We start from the raw sequence: 21,958 nt of genomic DNA, 5'->3' as shown, positions 1-21,958 counted from the left end.
AAGATGTCAAGTCCAATGAAAAATTATGTATAAAATAAATTTGCATGCGTGTTAAAAACCACATGAAAATGTTTGATGAATGCATTTGTTTGTTGTTGAGGGTTGGGGCTAAACATTGCAGGAAAGTGGATCTCAAGGGTCAGAATTGCCCACCCCTGATATATTTCCCATTGCAACAAGAGGAAATAACCCATTTGTTTAAACAACCAGTTACCTTTATAATCAATGGCATAGCCATGAACCAGGATTTGTTACATCCTATTTCAAGTCTTGGCAGGTGTTGTCCGCAAACAGACCAACTTATTCTATAAAGCATTTTATTGGATATGCAGGATGGGTTGTCAGTATTTTTGGTCTGTTTTTCTAGAAGATCACGGTGTATATTTACTTTATTTTAATAGGAACAACTGAATGTATGATACATGACCCAAAACAGAACAAATCTTCAATTTTCATTTCATGGAAGTATTTTAACCTATATATATATATATATATATATATGTGTGTGTGTGTGTGTGTGTGTGTGTGTGTGTGTGTGTGTGTGTGTGTGTGTGTGTGTGTGTGTGTGTGTGTGTGTACACATTTTTTTTAAATTACCACAGAAAACCTTGATGATAGTCTTTATTATAAACTAAATGAAGCACTTGCAATATGAAATTTGAGCATGTGATGTTTTTATACCAGTCAACAAAAATTTCTTTAATTAGGAGTAGATTTTTCAGTATGAGAAAAAAAACAAAAAAAACCCTTCATAGTGTGAGGTCCTATAAGGGATCTCGAGTGGCAGCATCTTGAGGAGAGGCAGGCTGGAGAAGATGACAATTGTAATGACTTAAATACTACTCAGACTTGGATATTATCAGTTTACTTGCTAACATTTAAATATCAGATATTTTTGACCTGGAAATAGTCCAGAAATATAGGTCTAAAGTCTACATACAGTGCTGGTTACAGTGGTAATGAACAAACTGCTCACCTCAGTAATTTTGGCGCCTCTTCTCTGATAAACTAAATTGTGTTCTAGTTCTGATAAACTAAATTGTGATTCAGCATTCACATACGGGATGAGGAGAGAATCCAACCTGTTATGGAAGAGCAGAAGCTTTTTTTTTTGTTTATGTACAAGAACTTGCCTTGGTCACATGAATTTCTGCTTAACATGCAATAGCCACAACAAAATACAGAATACAGTACATAATACTGCATATACACAATGAGATGTGTACACATTATGATATACAGTTCTGAAATTAACTGCAGTTAGTTCAAATATCTTATTGCCCTCATACACACACACTTTGTTAGTCTTGAGAAAACCTTGTCTGAATGTTTTAAATAAAGTCCTGAACTCTAAAGATTATCGGGGCCTTATGTCATCTGAATATTTGAATGGTTTGACAAAAAGAGTTTTAAATAAATTACTTTGAAAGGTCTATAGGGTGGATTGCAATACTAAAATTTGGCCTAGTGTTAGGGGGACTATCTATATATATATATATATATATATATATATGAGAGAGAGAGAGAGAGAGAGAGAGAGAGAGAGAGAGAGAGAGAGAACATACATTATTGTAGCCTACGTGTGTGTTTTATTTATATATTTATTTTTAAAAGAACTAATATATATGACATTTATTCTTAGATATGTATTATAATATTTAAATATTCTTCTTGATCTGTTGATTCAGCATACTGATGTTTGTTTTGTTTTTGAAATAACAAAAATGATTGTGTCCATATTCCTTAATCTCATGTTGGAATATTCAAGGACATAGGTCCTCCATTTTTGGTGTTAAGAGCCAACAGTTAGATTTCAAAAGAAATTCTGAATTCTGACATTACAATACTACAAGAAAAATGGAATGTAAGAGATTTGTCCACTGGCTGCCCAACTGGGTTTAGAGAAATCATTTTACCATCCACCAAACTAAGAGGGGTGACACAGGGCAGAGACTCGGGGGCTGATATGGTACAGAACACAACCACAGCTGTAAAGATCTAGAAATCATACATTTGGCTAAAAATAAAAATATGTGCCACATACCCCCGACTGAACCTCCGTATTACAATGAAGAAACCTTTTCTATCCTGTAAGACGAGATCTGCCACTTCCAGACAAAATGAAATGTTTTATAAGTGGCGACTTAAATGCCAGAACTGGAAATGAACCCGACTTTGTAATATATTTGTCTCCTTGTGTGTTGACAAACACCTGCCACTCTCTGCCTTCATACCACCTCAGAAAAAATTATGACAACTTCACAAAAATGGGAGAAGCCTACTAGAGCTCCGTCAGTCACTGGGCCTGTATATAGTGAACGGTCACATACGGGGAGACTCTTTCGGTTGTTACACCTTTAATTCTTCTCTTGGTAACGGTACTATAGATTTCATCACAGACATTGACCCAGTGCATCTCAGAGCATTCACAGTCAGTCCTCAAACACCTCTGTCAGACCATTGTAAAATTACACTAATTACTCTAAAACCAACTCAAAACAATGAAATATACAGACAGCCATCTCAGCTATTAAAACTGCATCAATCCTACTAATGGACAAAAAATTAACATCGACAAAATAAAGTAGGCATAAATCTGGCACTAAATGACATATTCCACCAATCAGTATCCATGTACAATTTGAAAAAAATTTGCAAAAACAAAGCCAAAAAACACCAGTGAGAAGTGGTTCGATGAGGAGTGTAAAAAAATTAGAACGACAGTAAGAAATCTTTCAAATAAAAAAAAAACTACAGATCCTGACAACCAATAACTTCAGTATCATGAATCTCTTAAAGTGTACAAACAAACTCTAAAAGCAAAAAAGAGCATACAGAACAATTATTTCAAACAATGGAGGAATCAATAAATACCAATAACTTTTGGAACAGCTGGAACACTCTCTATAGACCACAAAAGAAAGAATTGGCAATTCAAAACGGGAACATATGGAGGACACACTTTGAAAATCTGTACAAAACAACTGAAACAAATCTTGCTCTAAATGAATTAAAAACCAAATTAGAAATCCTGAAAGAAAAGATTAAAGACAATCAGAACCCCCTGGACTTCCCAATCACAATAAATGAGCTTACAGATAGACTACATGTGCTAAAACCCAACAAGGCATGTGGCATCAACGGAATATTAAACGAGATGATCAAATGCACCAATGAGAAATTCAAAACTGCAATAACCAAAATTTAATATTGTTTTGAGTGTAGGATATTTTCCAGACACCTGGAACCAAGGCATAATCACATCAGTCTTTAAACAAGGAGACAAGTTTGAGCCAAGCAATTACAGAGGCATGTGTGTCAATAGCAACCTGGGGAAAATATTCTCTTCGATTATTAACAAAAGATTACAAAACTCTCAAAACCCAAAAAATCTTGGGACTAGTCAAATTGGATTTCTACCCAAACACAGAACATCTGACCACATCTACACCCTCAACACTATCATTGATAAACATGTACACCAACACAAAACCAAAATCTTTGCTTGCTTTATCGACTTTGAAAAAGCTTTTGATTCAATCTGGCACGAAGGACTCTTCCTTAAAACTACTGGAAAATGGGATTTGAGGGAAAACATTTGATTTAATCAGCACCATGTATAAAAACAATACATGTGCTGTAAAAATAGGGGATAATCAATCAGAATTTCTCTCTCAACATCGAGGAGTCAGACAAGGGAAGGGTGCCCATTGAGCCCAACTCTGTTTAACATTTATATAAATGAATTAGCCGAAGAATTAAACAATTCGACTGCCCCCGGCCCAATTCTAACTGAATCAGAAGTCAGATGTCTGCTCTTTCGCATACGATTTAGTCATTCTGTCAAAAACAAAAGAGGGACTACAACAGCTACTTGACATCATAGACATATTAAGTCAAACATGGGCTCTTAAAATCAACCTAGCAAAAACAAAAATAATGATTTTTCAAAAAAGACCCAGGTGTAAGGAAAATAAATACACTTTCAGAGCAGGAAACCAGGTCCTCCAACACACCCCTGAATACACTTATCTGGGACTAAAAATCAGCTCAACGGGGAACTTCAATCTGGCTGTGAATGAACTGAAAACAAAAAGGCACTGAGAGTCTTCTTCTACATGATCAAAAATAAAATTAAACAAACATTAAACATTCCCATTCAAATCTGGCTAAAAATTATTAAATCAATAATTGAAACAATTGCACTTTATGGCAGTGAGATATGGGGACCTCTGAAAACCCAAGATTTCTCCAAATGGGAAAAAGAAGAAATTGAAATTATGCATACCCAAATTTGTAAAAGCATCTTAAAAGTTAACAGAGCAACCCCAAACAATTCAAGCAGAGCTGAATTAGGGCGGTACCCATTATTAATTAGTATTCAGAAGAGAGCTGTGAAACTCCAGCAGCACCCGAATACAGTGATGTGAGCTCGAATCAGGCTGAAGCCCTGCGGTGTCAGGAGCAGAACCTGCAGAAGAGCGCACTTCTACAGCTGGTACTCAAACTACAGCCAAATCAGCACAGCACAATCCGGCCCAACCAAATCATACAGTTATAAAAACATTACCTATTGGAAAGATGCCACTAAATTACAGAAGAAAATGGAGCTGTATTTAGACCTGAAAAGAGAATACAAACCAGCAGAATACTTGAGCTGTGTAAAAGATCCCAAATTAAGAAAAACACTTACAAAATACAGACTGAGTGATCACTGTCTGGCTATAGAGAGAGGACGACACAGACAGAGATGTCAGCCATGAGAGCAGAGACTGTGTTCACAGTGCTCTCAGAGAGAGCTGGAGACAGAGGAACATTTCTTACTACACTGTGATTACTATCACAACATAAGAGCTGCATATTTCCACGAATTCCAACAAATTAAACCAAATTTTATGGCATTACCAAATACAGAAAAGTTAAATCACATTTTAGAGGAAAATTCCAAAATGATCACAACAGCAGCAAGATACGCATCAGCCTGTCACAAACTTAAGATTTTCAGCCAGTGGACAAAACTGAAGCAAGAGCATTTCTTACATGTACTGTTGTGCAAAGTTTTTTTTTTTTTTTTTTTTTCGTGTTGTCTTTTATATTTTTCTTGTTTGAAGAAAAAAAAAAAGTATACATATACTTATTTTACAAATCTGTTTTTGTTTTATTATATAATTTTTTTATTCCTTATTCATGTAATGTACAATGCTTTGGCAATACTGTGGAAGTCATGCCAATAAAGCTCATCTGAATTTGAGAGAGAGCGCGAGAGAAACGGTTCTCCAAATACACAGACATACACGGCATGTGTGCTTCAAGCAAACATAAAACAGGTTTATACTACCTCTTTTGCTGTCTATCACAGAATGCCCGAACTGTGTCAGACTCCGACTGCCAGAAATTCTGAAACATGACCAAGTGCATATGACAGAACAGCACTGATTTGTTCTATTAAATAGGCTTTGTTCAGATGAAAATATAAACATTAAATAGATTGCTGTATATAAACTGAAATATGACAATTTGCCCATTTGATCGAGAAGCTGAGACAGACCACAGTCTCTTTCTCTATGGTTTTGAGAGACAGACAGTCCTGCTCCAAACATGTCAACTGCTGCACCACTGTGTTCTGGAACTGCTCCAGATGCACCAACCTACACGCAGAACACCATGGTTTGTTTTTATGAATATCAGCTATAACCATGTGGATTAAACAGTACTGTTAGTGTTTGTTAAACTGAATTGGTTATGTTTATTCTAGATTTTCATGGTTTATAGACAAAATAGGACAAAAGTTAAAGAAATTGCTGGATGCTAATGCTGTGTTTTGGGCTCCGTACCTTTGATTGTGTATAGTTTCCAACAGAGAAGTCACATTTCTCTGACAGTCTGTTAAAGATTGCAGGGACCTGGCCTCAATCTTTTTGTACCTGCTCTGGATCACAAAGAAAATAATTCCATGTTAACTAAACAAATCAGGTGTTAGTTCAAGTGTCCCTCATGCATGTCCCTCTGTTTAGCTTCTTTCATACACAAAATAAGAATTTCGAACAATGTTTGAGCCACATACAAATGACAGCATTTTTCGACTTGCCAAACAGTGAAATTGCAAAGCCATACAATTAGATTTACAAACTAGGGCCTTTATATATATATATATATATATATATAAAAATAAAAAGTTTAGTTTGCAACATGGAAGTGATTCACATTTTAGCATTTTTCATTGCCATGGTAACTCCAGATCAGATTTTATCATCAAATTTGTGGGCAAAGTGACATCTCCGATGCAATAAAGCCAACCTTGTCTAATTTAAAATATGTACTGTTGTGCACTTTCTGTGCAATACCGCTTTTATGTACGTTACTGCACGTTTCACTGCAGTTTCAAAGAGAAATGTCCACAGTGTGGCGCTAAAACACTGGTTAAATTTTTGAACCCTGGCGTTTTTATTACATTGAAATGGCTACGTATTTGTTTTTATTATGTTGCTTCTGGTACAATAGCAGTGGTTCAGAATTCAGATATCCGAATTTCGAAACAGTATTAAAGGAATAAAAGGTATTGGAGTTTTACTGCCTCTAGTGTTCATTTATTTTGGAAACTGCAGTGATGTACTTATTGGTACATATTTAGCATCTCGCTAATAAGTGCACCCAGGTATATTTATGCTATAAGACCAAGTAGAATAAATCTCCAGACTGAAGGGCACTACATAGTAAAATATTTTAATACAAAATTGTCTAGCTTTTAGCAATGATTAATAATAAATGGCAATATGTATATTATTTATATATATGTTGCAAGGCAGCATAATACTCCCCCCGGAATCTCCACACTCTTTCGCGTGTGTGAACATGCTCTCATCCATGAGGAGAGAAAGGAGTTGACCCTTAACTCTTCATTGTGTTTCTTTACACCATTACATGCAATGTGTGCATTGTATCAGGGTGCAATATCCTGCTGAAGGAGGCCACTGCCATCAGAAAATACCATCACTGTGTACGTGTGTGTGTGTCTCACACACACACCACACCTAAGCCTTAAAATCAACAGATAAATATTTCAAATTATGTAATCTTACATGTTTGAGTCTCCGTATACTTATGTAAACTTAAATATAACTGTCCCTAAGATGCTTATTGTTCGGTAGGGCAACTGTGGTCACAGTTATAATAAACTTAAAATATTTAAGAGACTTTTCTACGGACAAAAAAATAAAAATAAAAAAATGCCCAGGTTCCCTCATCACCTTTGTGAATATGCCAAAATCCTGCTGCAGGAAGAAATTAGAACTATGAGTTCCGATCAATATATTATGTCAGTAATGTAAGAGACCAAAGACACTGCCACAGGAAGAACAGCGGACTGTCCTTGTAGCAACAAACCACATGTACTCATGTGTCCTTCTAGATGTTCAAAAACTTGCCAATGTCTTTGTGAAAGAGTGGAGTAACATCTCACAACAAGAACTTGCAAATGTGGTGCAGTTCATGAGGATGAGATACAGTGTAGTAATTAAAACAGCTGGTGGCCACTGTATAACAAGATTTTTTATTTTTTTTTTCTCATTCATGGACAATTTTTTTTTTTTGGTGAATAAATACTTTTAAATTAATTTTTCAATATCTTAAACTACAGCAGAAGATAGAAGTGAACTGTAGTTTACGATGTATTTGGGCACAATTTTTCAGATGTATGGACTGCTGATGTTGTGTGTGTGTGTGTGTGTGTGGGTGTGTGTGCGCGTGCGAGTGCACTTAGTAGTTTGACAGCATCCATTCACTTTTACTGAATGAAAAAACGGCTTGGACCAAAAAAAAAAAAAAAAAAAAAAAAAAAAAAAGCCACCACCACAACTTTGGAACGGCATTACGTAGACACTTTTTCTTCCATAAAAAGACAGAACTAAACTTTTGGTAATCTTAATGATAAAAAAGCTTCAGTTTGCTTTTGTACTCACAGTAAAGTGTGCTCTCAACTGAGTCTTAAAGGAGTTAAATGCAGCGCTGACACCAGCACCCAACTCTTCCTCAGACTCCTCATCTGCAAATGCTTCAGTTACTCGCTCTGACAAACAGACACACATTTTTAAATATTTTTGCAAATGAGGATGTCCCAAGGTTTGACAAACTCCACAGTGCAATATTTTCCCCAAATATGGCTAAGTACACGCGCACACACACAGACCGACAGCGAGAGAGTGAGAGCTCTTTTCAGACATTCGCGTCACTTTGTTTGCAATTAGCAGTAACAGAAAATGGCTGCTTTTTATCCTTCTCTCAAGCAGAAAAAAAGCATAAAGCAGAGACTAAAGTGAAAGTGAAAAATGGGGCAGTCATGGCCTCATGGTAAGAGAGTCGGACTTGTAACCATGACTGAGGTAAGACCCTTAAGCAATGCACCAAATTCCCAACTGTTCCCCCGGCGCCCCAGCAAAAATGGCAACCCACTGCTCCGGGTGTGTGTTATATACCGGGCAGTACTTATGGGGGTGCAACTGGTATGGCCGCACTAGGCCCTGGGCTTGAGGCAAGCTATTTAATATATGTTCCCTACTTCACACTGGGCCCCACTTCAGTTAAGGATGGCCCTGGTTCACAGTTAGCGTGTTCAATACTTGCTACTACATGCTGTGTTTGTTCAATTGGATGGGTGTAATGCAGAGCATAAATTCAAAGTATGGTAGGCTACACCATACTTGGCTACATGTCACTTTCAAGCAGAAAAAGCAGAGCAGAGAATTGAAAAAGAGAATTGAAAAAGCTTGAGCAAATGCTCTTCAGCTCACCTATTTTTTCATTTAAAAAGGAGAAAAACAACAATTTAACTAGATTCAATAGTCTCAAATGCAGTGGAAAGCTCAAGGGTCAAAATGATTTGGTGTTCAGCATGAATATAACTGATCAGAAACAGTTGAAGACATTTACCTGCAGCATCCTCTAGTGGGCTAGACATGAATAGTCTTCTGGGTTGGAATGTTGGGTGTCTGTGCAGCTGTGTGTCCTCTTTCAGACCCACATATAGCTCTGTGCACCAAATATGTGTCCTCAATTAAGCATTGAGATTATTACTTATTTTAGAAGATTTTTAGAGGCTTTAATGTAAACACGGTCAAAAAGGCATTGTTGTTGGGGGGGGGGGGGGGGGGGTTCTCACCTGATGATTCAGCTGCTTCACTTTTCTGCAGAATTGACGTTTCTTTATCCAAATTGTGCTGAATAAATATGTAGATTGTTTATATAAATATGCATAAGAAAACCATATTGAAATCAACTTGTACCTCTTCAATGATATTATCAAGTTCCTCTACTGGTAGACTGGTTTCAGAAAGAGTCTTGTTTTGAAAACCTTGAGGAAACAACAACAGGTCAGTTTTAAATTGGTATAAGCCATCTTCTGAGATTAGCCTTATGTAATCATACTTACCTGAATCAGCAGTGGACTCTTTGAATAAGGATGATTCCATGTTCAGTGATCTCCCTAGTTTGACTTGAGACTGCCAGTCTTCACTTGTCACTCTTTCCCTTCCTTGAAGTCTTTGTTTGGGTGTTGAATACTAGGAAGACAATTCATAAAGACCCACATGTTTATACCCATTATAAAATTAACAATTTTTCCTCCACTGAAAGTCTACTGAAGTGATATTCTACCTTAGAGAACTCCTCCTCATTACTGCTGGGTGATGAAAGAGGAAGAACTATGAAAAAGTTAAAAAATAAAAAAAACACCACAAATAAGGATGCGGCATTTAAAAAAAAAAAAAAAAGAGGTAGTGCTGCACAATGAGTAACTACCTCTGAGCTTTCCCTTGGCTCTGGGCTTTCTTCTGCTGTAGACAGCATGTGGAGTGTCCTTGTGGACACACCATTCATCCGAATACATCACCTTCATTTTCTTCTGTAATCAACCAGACTTTACATAATTTACATTTATACATTCAGCAGATGTTTTTGTCCAAAGCTACTTAAAGAGGGGCATAAGTACTTGGTCTGAGAGCCGACAATTTTTCACTGTACAATGCCAGATTTAAGAAGCTGGATTAGGCAAACTAGAGCATTCTTGAATGTACAACTGTCTAATATAAATAAAATTAAATTTTGCAAATAATGGACCCTTTACATATTCTAGCTAACCTTAACAGGAGTTCTACCCAGAGTGTCAGGGAGGGATTTTGTAGACCTGATGAAGAAAAATGAACATTTTAGGGAAACTACTGTAAATGCACAGCAGTACATTTTGACGTCCAAACTGGCACTCCTGCACTTCATACTGATTTTAAAATTAGATGGGCATTGTTCGACAAGACAGACATGTCACTTACCCGTTAGATGATGACGTTTGACAGAACAACAGTGTCTTTGCATGTGCAACCTAAACCGAAAAGCCAATCTTAAAATTCATTTTAAACTTCAAATGTGAGAAAATGAAGAGAACTTCAAAAGTAACAAGGTTACATGTTAACTAATGGCACAATCTATAGCTTTGAAAACTGGCCTTGAAACTATACATTTTACAAGTTTCTGATTTTTCTGTAGCCATTTGAGCGGCACTTTATGTACATTAAGCCTGGCCAGATCAAGTTAAACAAATGAATAAACTGGCTCAAGAGCCCCCCCAAAATTGTAAAGAAAATCATATTAAATTGTCCACTTGTAAGTGTTTAAGAGGACAGTGGACCTGATGTGTTTCTGCACACCACTGACCTGGTACCTCCACAAAGCGGTCATGAATGTTATAGTCTTTGGATTCCTGTCATGTGACTTCCCTGATAGGTCTGTCTCAAAAGTGTCACTCTGACATTGAGACACCTCAAGGATCACCTGGGGCAGCCATATACACACACACACACCTACTCATATGCCAGAAAACTACAATTCTACAACAAGTGGACCTTTGACATTAATTACTTGTCATTTAGTATCAAAAATGTGTTCTAAAGTGTCCAGTACAAATTACTGGGGGGGGTGGGGGGGTGGGGGGGGGTAAAACACAGCAAATTGTGGTGCCTGCTTTGGCAGTTTAAAATGGAGTATTTTGAAAATAACTATCAAATTAATAAGTTAATTTTATTGTTTTATTAAACATTTAAAGGAACAAGACAGGGTATGCAAGATGGAAATCTGGGCACCCTTCTTCTAGATCAACATGTTTTCTTTTGATGCTTAAGAATTTGAATAAGAATTAGAAATTGAAATTTATTCATTAACACTAAAATATTTTTTTCCAAGTTACCTGAAATAATATAAATTCAAGTATCGTAAATGGAGAATCTGTTGTTTTGGATCTATGGTTTAACACAGGGGTGTCACACTCGGTTCCTGGAGGGCCAGAGCCCTGCAGAGTTTAGATTCAACCCTAATTAAACACACCTGATCCAGCTAGTCAAATCCATTAGGCTTAAGCCCAGGATGGCTGGTGGGGGTTACCCAAGATGGCGACCAGTGAGGAGGTAGCTTGGAGAAGCTGAGGATAAAAGTTTGTTCCTTCACCTCATATTTTGTTCTTTTTGGTCTAATAAATTGTTCTTACATTTTAGCCGTCCAATTGGTCATTTAACAAATAAATAACCTGGATAGTTGCTGTAAGTTGCATTTGAAATTAGTATCTGACCCAGAGTGACTGCATTGAATGACAGAAAAACAAAGAGAGAGGGAGAGTAAAGCCAAGGAAAAAAACCTAATAAAGCTGCTGACAAAGATGAAGTGCACATTTGTGGTACTGACATTCAAACAATGCACGCATGTTTTGCAAACCAGCATTACAGTTCCTTTACCGGATTCTGCCCCGAGCAAAGACCTGAGGAAAAGTAGAGGTGAACCGTCCTTGTCTGAAATTCAAGAAAACATTATGCGATGCATAAATTAAATGGATTAGGAGCTCTTAAAGGGAAATACGGTGAGCATTGATGCTTCAAAGAAAACAACAGAATTCCTCTTCAACAAAGAGAAAGAGGTCAAAGATGACATGAAAATTTTGAAAAAGGACATGAAGGTGATCCATGAGCTCAGCGATGCACAAAGTTTCTGAAATCAATTCTAGAATGAAAGGTACAAAAGACAATGGAATTTGAGATTGTCTTCACCTGACTGCTCAGCCAGACCGTACAAAGGCAGGCAGTTCGTGGATATTTGTTGTACTGTTCTTCCAGAGCTTACCATCATAATACAAGATGACATGGATATTGTACACCGGCTTGGAAGAAAACTTATTGGAAATGACACGAGAGGAAGAACCATCATTACGAGACAGGCTTTGGAAAGCAGCTAAAACCAGCACCTACCTGAAGTCCAAGGAACTACAGTTTGGCAAGGATTTAACGAACATGGACAAAGCTATACTTAAACAACTGCGGACAAAAGTGGAGGCTGCTCGGCATGCAGGAAAGGCGGCTTACTTAGGTGTACAAACTTTGACGGAATATGATTATATGACTGAATATGATTATATGTGCAGTCTACATCATGATCAAGAACCATTTACAGACAATTATATATGTCGGTGACAATGCAGTCGTCATTGGAGTTATGACATTTAGAACAATGTTTCTTTCAATTTACTGACAGAATGAATCTTTGTTAATTGAAGTAACAATGTTGTACAGTACAATAAGGTTTTAATTTAGGTATTATTAAGGTTAATTTGGGTTTAAGTTATACTGTTGAGGTGTTAGGAACATTCTGTTTAACATTTGTTAAGCCTAAAGTTGTTAACGTAGCACATTGGTATCTTTGTCAGTTTTATCTTTAAATGTCAGGTGAATTTGTGATTTGCTGAAAAGGAAAGCAGATTGTGTTTAAAATGTGAGTCAATGGGGGGGGTGATTTATGGATGTCATATGGGAGTAATTGAGCAGTCTAAAAATTTATATTTAAGCGAATAATAATTCAAACTATTTTGTCATTCAGAAGAGGAATCCATAAAACACTTATTTTCTGAACATGTATTTACCCAATCGTTTTGGATTGACATTAAACATCTAATTCAAATTCACAAAATTTAAGATTTGACTATCTGGTAAAGATATATTTGGGTGAACTAACCCTTTAAGAAAAAAAAAGGGGTGGGTTGGGGGGGGGGGGGTCGGAAAGGGAAAGCTGGCTTCTTGTGGATGTAGCCTTAATTGAAAACTATATTGTGCTGAAACTAAACTCTGCAGGATGCTTCTCTCCAGAAACTGAGTTTGACATCCCTGGTTTACCATCACATAAATTCACCTATTTTTTCCAGAATTACATAAGTCAGTCACTGTTAAACTAGGAGAAAAATAGCGTGAACTTTATAGTTACCTACACAACCTGTACCTACACGAATAAAAACCATTGTCAGGATTATTTCCACTTTTCTTAGACACCAGTGTATCTAACAAGCTCACAAACATCAGTGGGTATTCAACAAATGCATTTTTTGCAAGTAACTAAATGTCAGAGACCTAAAATAACTTGTATGTGGTTGAATTTAGCAGTGAATGTTCTAAATATTGAAATAGTGTCCGTTTAGATTGCTTTCCGCCTTTGAAATTGTATTCCAGGGGTGGGTCCTTCAGATCCTCTATTTATAAGCTTGTTTTCTCATGGAACCCAAAACAAAACGTCCCCAAAGAGGTCAAGAATTACGAACATTTCTACCCTTCTACCCCTTAATGTAGAAAACCCAGTACATTCTTACACACACAGACACACATACCTCAGAATCTGAATGATCCTTAAATTTAAAGAGGTCTTGGCCTGAGGTTCCTTTGATTCTTCACTCACCAAAGAAAGAAAAGCATAAAACAACTGTGTTTTCCATAAAAGATTACATGTACAGCAATAAATAGTCATACCTTGATGACTTTGATCTTGAATATCTGCTTGGTCCACTCAAAGGGGAATGCTGAAAAATTCATAGAATTTGGTGAAAATGGGTGCCCATACAACCTTTGTAATTTGCTATCTGGATTATCTAGTTACCTGATGGATGTCTTTGGTTTCTGCAGCAGATGGACTAAGGAAAAAAAAAAAAAAACCTTGAGATAAGATTAATCGGTCTTATCAAATCAAATGCAGAAATCAAGATGCTTTCTGCTCCCTCAGTAGCTATGTTTCCATCCAAAGAGGCCAATTTAACTTATTCGTGAAACTGGAATAAGGCATAAAACATTTCCATTCAACGATCAAAAGAGAACAAAATCGTCACTTCCTGATAAACTGGTACTAAATATCTCTAAGAACACTAGGAGAAACCACTGAATACAAATTTCATATGCAATTACTTTCACTTCAAAAAGAGATCAGACGTAACAAATGCGGTCATTGCCTTTAGAGGTGAATGCCTGCTGTTTAGGAATGCAGTCATGCAAGTTATTATACAGAAATACTTTGACGGACTTTCCTCAGGCATTTCAGAACGACCAAAACAACATATAGATGCTGTGAACAAGGTTGGTCCACTTGTTAGTAAAGTTTTCCTGTTTTATAGTGCAAAGTCACATGACTTTTTAAATGCGCATTTATTCGGTAAATGTGTTTCCATCGTAGTTTATGCGCAGAATAATAGAATTCATGCGCATCTTGGCGTTTCCATCCAGCAGTTTATGCAATAATCTAGAAATGCACAAAAATAGGTGGATGGAAACATAGCTAAACTAAACACTGGGATTTACTGAAATTTTTCAGAGCTACATGCCTGGCAAATGTCTGTGGCACTGATGTTTGTTCATGCTGGGTTCCTTTAAAAATAAATGTTTCACACTGATAAATCTGGTACAATTTCCTGTAAATTAACTTTAACAAAACTGTAGAGCATGTAAGGTGCATACCTTCCATCGTAGTCAAGCAATCCCCTGATTGTAGAGCTTCCTAGTTATAATAAAGTACATGTAATTTATAACCACTGGTATGTATGAGGTTTAATTACATATTTCATCATGATTCTTTAAAAACAGGAAACAGTACATGCCAACACCTTTGAGGCTGAAGACGACTGTGGTTTATCTGGAAACACTCTTGTCAGGGCTGTTTGGATGTTGTGCTCTGCACTAAAGAGGATTTTGACAATTTTGCCAGTCATTTCTCCATGAGAGAGTGGGGTATTCATGTGAACTTCCAATATCTTCTGATCACCACACTCTAAAAACAATAAGAAAGAAATTTTAAGAAATAAGATAAGTGAACTGGGGGATTTAAAAGAAATTCCAAATCACTTTTAGTCTACTTCAGGTTTGGAATTAGTTTTCATACCAATAAGGAAAACCTTTTTTTTATTATGAAATTATTATGAATAGAAGAAAAGCTACTGGTAAGGGTTATTTACGATTAATCCCACCTTGAAAATCATACACGCTGACAACATCTTTAGGCAGGTGAATCAACTCCCACAGTGTGTTCTACCAGAAATAAGCACATTTTAGTTACACTACTCGTAAAAAAGTGTGCATTAAAATATATTTTGGACACACCTTTGGATCATTTACAAAGAAACTAATGGTTGATGTTCCAATGTTGAAATCCACCCAAAACTCCTTTAGAAACTCATCTTCAGGCTTGAACAACTAAAAAGGATCATTCAAACACTGTTGTTGTGAGAAATTGCAGTGTATAGCCTAGGTAACTTATTAGCAGTGCTTAAATAAATAAAAACAATTAATAAAAATAAAAAATACCCACCCACCCACCCCAAAATACATTTTCATAATTCCCAATGTATATAATATTGAATACATATGAACCAGTTAAGCTGCAATACCAAACAGGACCACAGGGAGACGCGAAAAGACCACTAAACCTGCTGCCTTAAACTGTTAGTTCACCCAAAAATGTAAATAACAATTCTGTAATTACTCACCCTCATGTCGTTCCAAACCTGTAAAACCTCCGTTCATCTTCATAACACAAAGATATTTTTGATGCATCCTGATAGCTCTCTGACCCTCCCATAGACGGCAAAGGTACTACCACAATTAAGGTCCAGAAACGTAGCAAGGACATCGGTAAAGTAATCTGTGTGACATCAGGGGTTCAACTGTTACTTTACTGATGTCCTTGCCATATTTCTTGACCTTGATATTACCCTTGCTGTCTATGGGAGTGTCAGAGCTCTCAGATTCCATCAAAATTATTTTAAGTTGTGTTCCGAAGATGAACAGAGGTCTTACGTGTTTGGAATAACATGAGGATGAGTAATTCATGACAGAATAGTCTTTTTTTCTGAACTATCCCTTTAACCTGACTGCACATGCTAACATACCGATCCATTTGGAATAACTAAACCACTGACCAACACAATCTAAAACACCTTCAGCCTGCATTCATTATAAAATACTTGTGATTTTGAGCCAAATACACAATGAAAATAATAATTTACTACCATCTGGACACGGAGTCACTATTCTCTCTGCCATCTCTGATAAAATCATTTTTTTCTCTGCAATTAGCGCTTTTTGAACTTATTACTAATGTATTTCCTCACTGGATCCTTGAACTTTCCAATAGTTTAGCAGTTCCAAATGCCCTCCTCCTGGGTAATGTGCTTTGTGTCATTTCTAAACCACTCCTACACTGACGCTTTAGAGTAGCCTACTTCCCCACTTCAACTAGTGCTTATTAAAAAAAAAAGAAAGAAAAAAAAAAAAAAAAAAAACTTGTAGAGAAAGTTTTCATGCTCACCTCAGCTGAATCAAGAAATGCCTGAACACAAGGGAATGAGAAGACTCTAGGACAGAGGGATAAGATCATGCAAACAAGTCAAAACTTTACAGACAGCAATGACTGGATAAACCCTGCATTATAATAAATAAAGTCAATTATACCTTCTTGAGTTGCCAAAATAACCATTAAGTTCATTCAGAAATGTCCTACAGTCCTTAAAAAAAAAAAAATAAAAAAAAAAAAGAACTCCAATACCTGCAATCTTTTTGAAACCAAACCATTCCAGTGATTTGAGCAGTGAAAATGAAATGCTTCAACATACAGTTTCAAAATCTTTGTCACGAATTGAAGTAAAAGCTGAAGCAAAACTTCTGAAACGGAACCATTTGCCAGCAAAGTCTTCTCTTAGTTTCCTTGGTGTCATCCTGCAGAGAGCTTCAGAAATGGCCACCTGCATTTCATAATCTAGTGACAGCATCATATATAAGCCTACAATATGAACACTGCATCACAAACAAAAACTCTAAATTATTTTTTGGGGGGGAAATTGATTGCTTACCACCAATATCTGTCAATGCTTTTGCCAAGTCCTCTCTGTAAGAAATGACAAGGCAAGTGTTTGCAACGAAATCTTATGAGATGAATCAGGTGTGATTGAGGGAGACAAACAAAATGTGCAGGGCATACTTCCTGGAGAGGTTTGAGAACCCCTGTTCTAATGGAAACTCGGTCTGTTTGTGTTGTAGATAAATCTGTTGTCCACTAGAGCGCAGCCTTGCTTGCAATAAGTTGCGTGTGTTGCTCATTTGAAGTGTAAATGTGTGTGCAACCACCCTACTCTATAATGGCAATTAACGTGTGCTGAATACTTGCAAGAGCCCGAAGTGGTCATCTGACTGGCAGAGTTTCTTCCTTATATCTTTGGGACTGCTGTCCAACATAGAGTTTATGGTTCTGATGGCCTGAGTGCAAATAATGTAAAATTATTTGGCAGCGTAAATATTTTGACCACTTTTATTTTTTTAAATCAATAGTTTAATGACAATTACCTCTAGACGCAGACTGAAAGGCACTTCATAATCCAAAACAACAGCCCCAAACCGCAACAAAAATATATCCAAGATCTTATTGCTGCCTTTGAACCATACCAAATGATAAATAATTAATACACTATACAAAAATAATATTAATACAAATCTTCAAATGGGTCACCTGGAATTGTGATCTGACACAGTCCCTGTATATATATATAATAAAAAAAGGAGGCGGGGGGTGAGTATTGTTTGTGTGTGTATAGAGAGATCTTTAGCGAAAATGTATAACAGAAAAAAAAAAATGTATTACCATGGCAACCTCGTAGAAAACTTCAATGAGAGTCATGCCGTCCCTAGGTGGTTTGTGCTGTCCTTTAAGATGCTCTGACGAAATCTCAAACCAATTCAACATTTAAAAAGTGAGCGGATTATAAATTATCATACTGACCAATAACTTAGAGGTTTATTTTAATCAGAATTAGACAAATATACTTATCTTCACAACCAAGCCATGATGAACAAGTTTCTGGATGCAGTCTTCATCTTTACTAATGAGATGTTCAATTGCCCGTAATATTAAGGCAACATTCTTATGTTCGATGTTATGCAGCTCCTGACAAGTAGTAATACAATTGTATATGGGTAAGAAATGTCCACTTTTGCAGTGGGGAATCTTAATCAAAACTGCAAACCAATCAATCCAACGTAAAAAAGGAACAATAAACCGTTGGTATTGCGTGGATATCCAGAAAAAGCAAATTCAGTTCATAACCTGCCTTAATAACAACTTCGTCCAGTCGATCGGCCAAGGATACGGAAGATTTTTCTTCAATAAGAATTATAATAACCATGCCAAGGTTATTTTGGACAAAGGCATCATGAAGTCTACTTGTAAACTGTATAATTAGAGAAGCACTGGATAAATTTCTGGAATACTAAAAACAACAAACAACTCAATATGTGGGTCCATTGTGCTTCAACTTTAAAATTAGTGCAAGTAACGTTAACGCTAAGGCTAATACACAATCAATCAAAGTGATTAAGTAGACCATATAACCATATACATGTTTAATATAAACCCACAGTGACAAAATAAACCTCCAAAGAACTCACACTCATGATACACAGACAGGCGAGCTCCTCTTCAGACTGCACACTGTCTAATCAAACACACACGGCTTTTAATTAAGCTCTATATCCGCTTTTTATTTATCGCCCATGACCCTTTGCGCGAAATAGGAAGTGACTTCCTCTGTAAAATCAGGGAAAGGTATGCTTTATTAAACATTTTCAAAAACGTGGTACAATGAGATGACATATCTCTACTTACCTTTCGACCATCGAATATAAAAATACATTTTAAAAGTGAAATTACTAAAGACCATGAATAACCCCAAAAGCTCGATTATTTCCACAGTAATTGCAGACGTTTTAAATATCACTGTAATATAGTTTATGTCTGTATTATGTAGCATACATTGTCTTACTGTACATTCACACGAGGGCGTCGGCGCCAATGCTTTACGAAGCGATCGAAGCGCTGTCGTGAACGTATTATGGAAGGCGGACTATGGAAGGTACACAATTCGCCATCAACCAGATGTATTTTACGGCGTTTAAGACAAAAATACGCCGTAAAATACTGCATTTTGTAGCACAGGCGGCGTAAATTACGGCGTTTTCACAGCAGAACCGCCGTTAATATCGGCGTTTATTGATGCAATCCAAAAAGCCGTTAATGTCGCCGTTTGGCTATCCATAATACGTAATTTAAGGCGCTCCATTTTACAAAAACGGCGTTTTCTGTAATATTAAAATCAGCCCTTCCTTTTCTGCACAGTCCAGCCCCTTGATGGAGAAGCACCCAGTCGCAGCCTGCAACCAATCAGCCTCCATACCTACTCTGATTGGTTCAATCGTCTTTCATAGACTTACATGAAATGTGTGCGTAGTTGGTGTAGGATGGAGAATGCTGTTTAAAAAGCTAAAAACGCTGTACATTTTAATAAAGCCCTCATAATGCATAAAAGAAGAAAAAAAAAAACATTAGCCTGTAACTTGCCATGTCCCTGAAATGATTGTTTTGTTAAATTAAGCTGATCTTTATGGTAACATACGAATATAGTAAATTAATTGGGTTGATTATTCATAGTAAGACGATCAGGTCTTGAGATAGAAGAATGAATTATGAATTAAATAATTTTTGAAAATATGATTATTTCATATCATCAGAGTATGAGAAAGGAAAATGAAAGGGCTGTATCATTACTGTTTTAATTTATATAGCATGACAAGACAATTATTGTTACATATAATTATCCGTCATGCAGTTGATAAATGACACTGCAATAGTCTAATGTGTCTGCCAATTAAATTTTTATGAAACTTTTAATTTTCTTTACTACATTGCAAAACATAGACTTTTTCTCCCCTTTATTTCAGGAAAATGCTGCTCCTCGTTATTTGAAAGCGAAGAAATCGATAGACTTTTATTTCTATTGGCCACTGATGATTCTGAAAGGACATAGGCCTACCTGTAAACCGTTGCTATAGTAACGAACACAATTTCATGATAATTCTCACAGCCACTGTCAAATATTTAGATAAACTTTATAAAGTATCATCTATTTATATTAAATTGGTATCTTCTCCGATATACATTTTGTGACCATTGAGCCGATTCTTTTCAATCAGCTGGAATGATTCGGGACATTCTACGTTTAATGTGGCTTAATGCATTAAAACAGTGTTTTTAAAAGACCAAACTCAGTAAACAAATAATAATAAAGCATTCTATTCACTGACAGGCAGATGAGTCTAGAATAAGAATGCAATGTGTTTAATTGCGTGTTAAGCGTTTTCCTCCCATAGAAAACCATTAGACTTAAAGGAAAACGCGTAACGTGGCGTAATGCATTAAAACGTGTTTTGAAAAGACCAAACTTAGTAAACATTTTTAATAACACATTTTATTTACAGACAAGCAGGTTATGGGTGGAAATTAAACGCTTTGTGTTCATATTCTGTGCTCATATCTGCTTGTCTGTGAATAGAATGCTTTATTAATCATTTGTTTACTAAGTTTGATCTTTTTAAAACACTGTTTTAATGCATAAAGACACGTACTTTCACGTTAAGCGGGCTTTTAGAAAGTCCCAATTATTCATTTGTAAATTAATCTGGTCAAGAAGAGTAAACTTGCAGCAGCTAACATCTCTTGATTCAATAAATCAGACATAGTGAATCAAGTTAAAAATAAAAAACTGCATCATAGTAAAGGCTTTGTAAAACTGTACAGCGTTTTAGCTTTTTAAACAGCATTCTCCATCCTACACCAACTACGCACACATTTCCTATCATGTATGTCTTTGAAAGACGATCGAACCAATCAGAGTAGGTGTGGGGCGGGGCTGCAGGTGCAACCCCGCCCCAGGTGCAGCCCCGCCTCGATCTGCAGGCTGCAGCCGGGTGTACTTGCCTTGGTGCAGTAGGCAGTCAGACATGAACAGTAGAATGTCGATGTGAATGGCGATCTACTTCAAGGATCCTGTTTTTTTTTAAACAGTTTTTTAACAGTATGATTTTTTATGATTCGATAGAAGTCTTTTCTGCTCACGAAGCCTGCCTTTATTTGATCCAAAGTACAGCAAAAGCAGAAATATTGTGAAATATTTTTACTATTTAAAATAACGGTTTTCTATTTGAATATATTTTAAATGTAATGTATTCCTGTGATCAAAGGTGAATTTTCAGCACCATTCCTCCAGTCTTCAATGTCACATTAATCAGAAATCAGTCTAATATTATCAATGATTATCAATATTTAAAACAGATGAGTAATTTTTTTTCAGCATTATTTGATGAATAGAAGGATCCACAGATCAGCATTTGTGTGAAATAAAAAGCTTTTGCAACATTATACACTATATCATTCAAAAGCTTAGTCAGTATTTTTTTGTTTTGTTTAATACATGATAGAAATTAATACTTGTATTTAGCAAGAGTTCTTTAAATTGATCAAAAGTGATGTTAAAGACATAATTTTACAAGAGATTTCTATTTCAGATAAATGCTGCTCTTTTGAACTTTCTATTCATCAAAGAAACCTGAAAAAATTATACTTAGCTGTTTTCAACATTATCATAATACAAGTTTTTTTTTCTTCTTTTTTTAAGCAGCAAATCAGAATATCAGAATTTTTTCTTAATTTTTCTATAATTTCTTTAATTGGCTTAGAAATCTATAACTGCTGGACAATAACAAATAATAATGATTTGTTTATATACTACAAACACTTTTTT

General features: G+C 36.2%; 1 protein-coding gene across 1 annotated transcript; it reads right to left on the bottom strand.

Annotated features, from left to right (window-relative positions):
* Positions 1-764: 764 nt before the first annotated feature.
* sycp2l (synaptonemal complex protein 2-like) lies at positions 765-18,883 on the bottom strand. Its single transcript, XM_059534572.1, has 33 exons — positions 18,771-18,883; positions 18,434-18,553; positions 18,154-18,270; positions 17,968-18,069; positions 17,836-17,860; positions 17,673-17,758; positions 17,493-17,585; positions 17,183-17,213; positions 16,946-17,088; positions 16,642-16,662; positions 15,435-15,527; positions 15,302-15,362; positions 14,942-15,105; positions 14,796-14,835; positions 14,663-14,705; positions 13,948-13,981; positions 13,821-13,870; positions 13,682-13,739; positions 10,702-10,818; positions 10,320-10,369; positions 10,132-10,177; positions 9,793-9,895; positions 9,649-9,695; positions 9,425-9,554; positions 9,279-9,346; positions 9,155-9,212; positions 8,926-9,024; positions 7,959-8,065; positions 5,835-5,929; positions 5,549-5,648; positions 5,339-5,397; positions 977-1,082; positions 765-806 (listed from the first exon to the last, which is right to left on the bottom strand). Exons 1-33 carry the CDS (start codon positions 18,774-18,776, stop codon positions 765-767), a joined length of 2,514 nt encoding a protein of 837 aa, XP_059390555.1. The 5' UTR covers positions 18,777-18,883.
* Positions 18,884-21,958: the final 3,075 nt, after the last annotated feature.

This window comes from Carassius carassius, chromosome 42 (assembly GCF_963082965.1).
Source record: "Carassius carassius chromosome 42, fCarCar2.1, whole genome shotgun sequence".
NCBI classification, from domain to species: Eukaryota; Metazoa; Chordata; class Actinopteri; order Cypriniformes; family Cyprinidae; genus Carassius; species Carassius carassius.
The sequence above is the reverse complement of the archived record's forward strand: the minus strand, read 5'-3'. Positions and strand labels throughout refer to the sequence as shown.

Bases quoted from the DNA above. Each gene is read 5' to 3' on its own strand.
- sycp2l (XM_059534572.1), bottom strand. The intron at 15,106-15,301 runs GTGGGATTAATC...TATTGTTTTTAG, and splicing joins CAGCGTGTATGATTTTCAAG to AGTGTGGTGATCAGAAGATA. The intron at 9,213-9,278 runs GTACAAGTTGAT...ATATTTATTCAG, and splicing joins TTGATAATATCATTGAAGAG to CACAATTTGGATAAAGAAAC.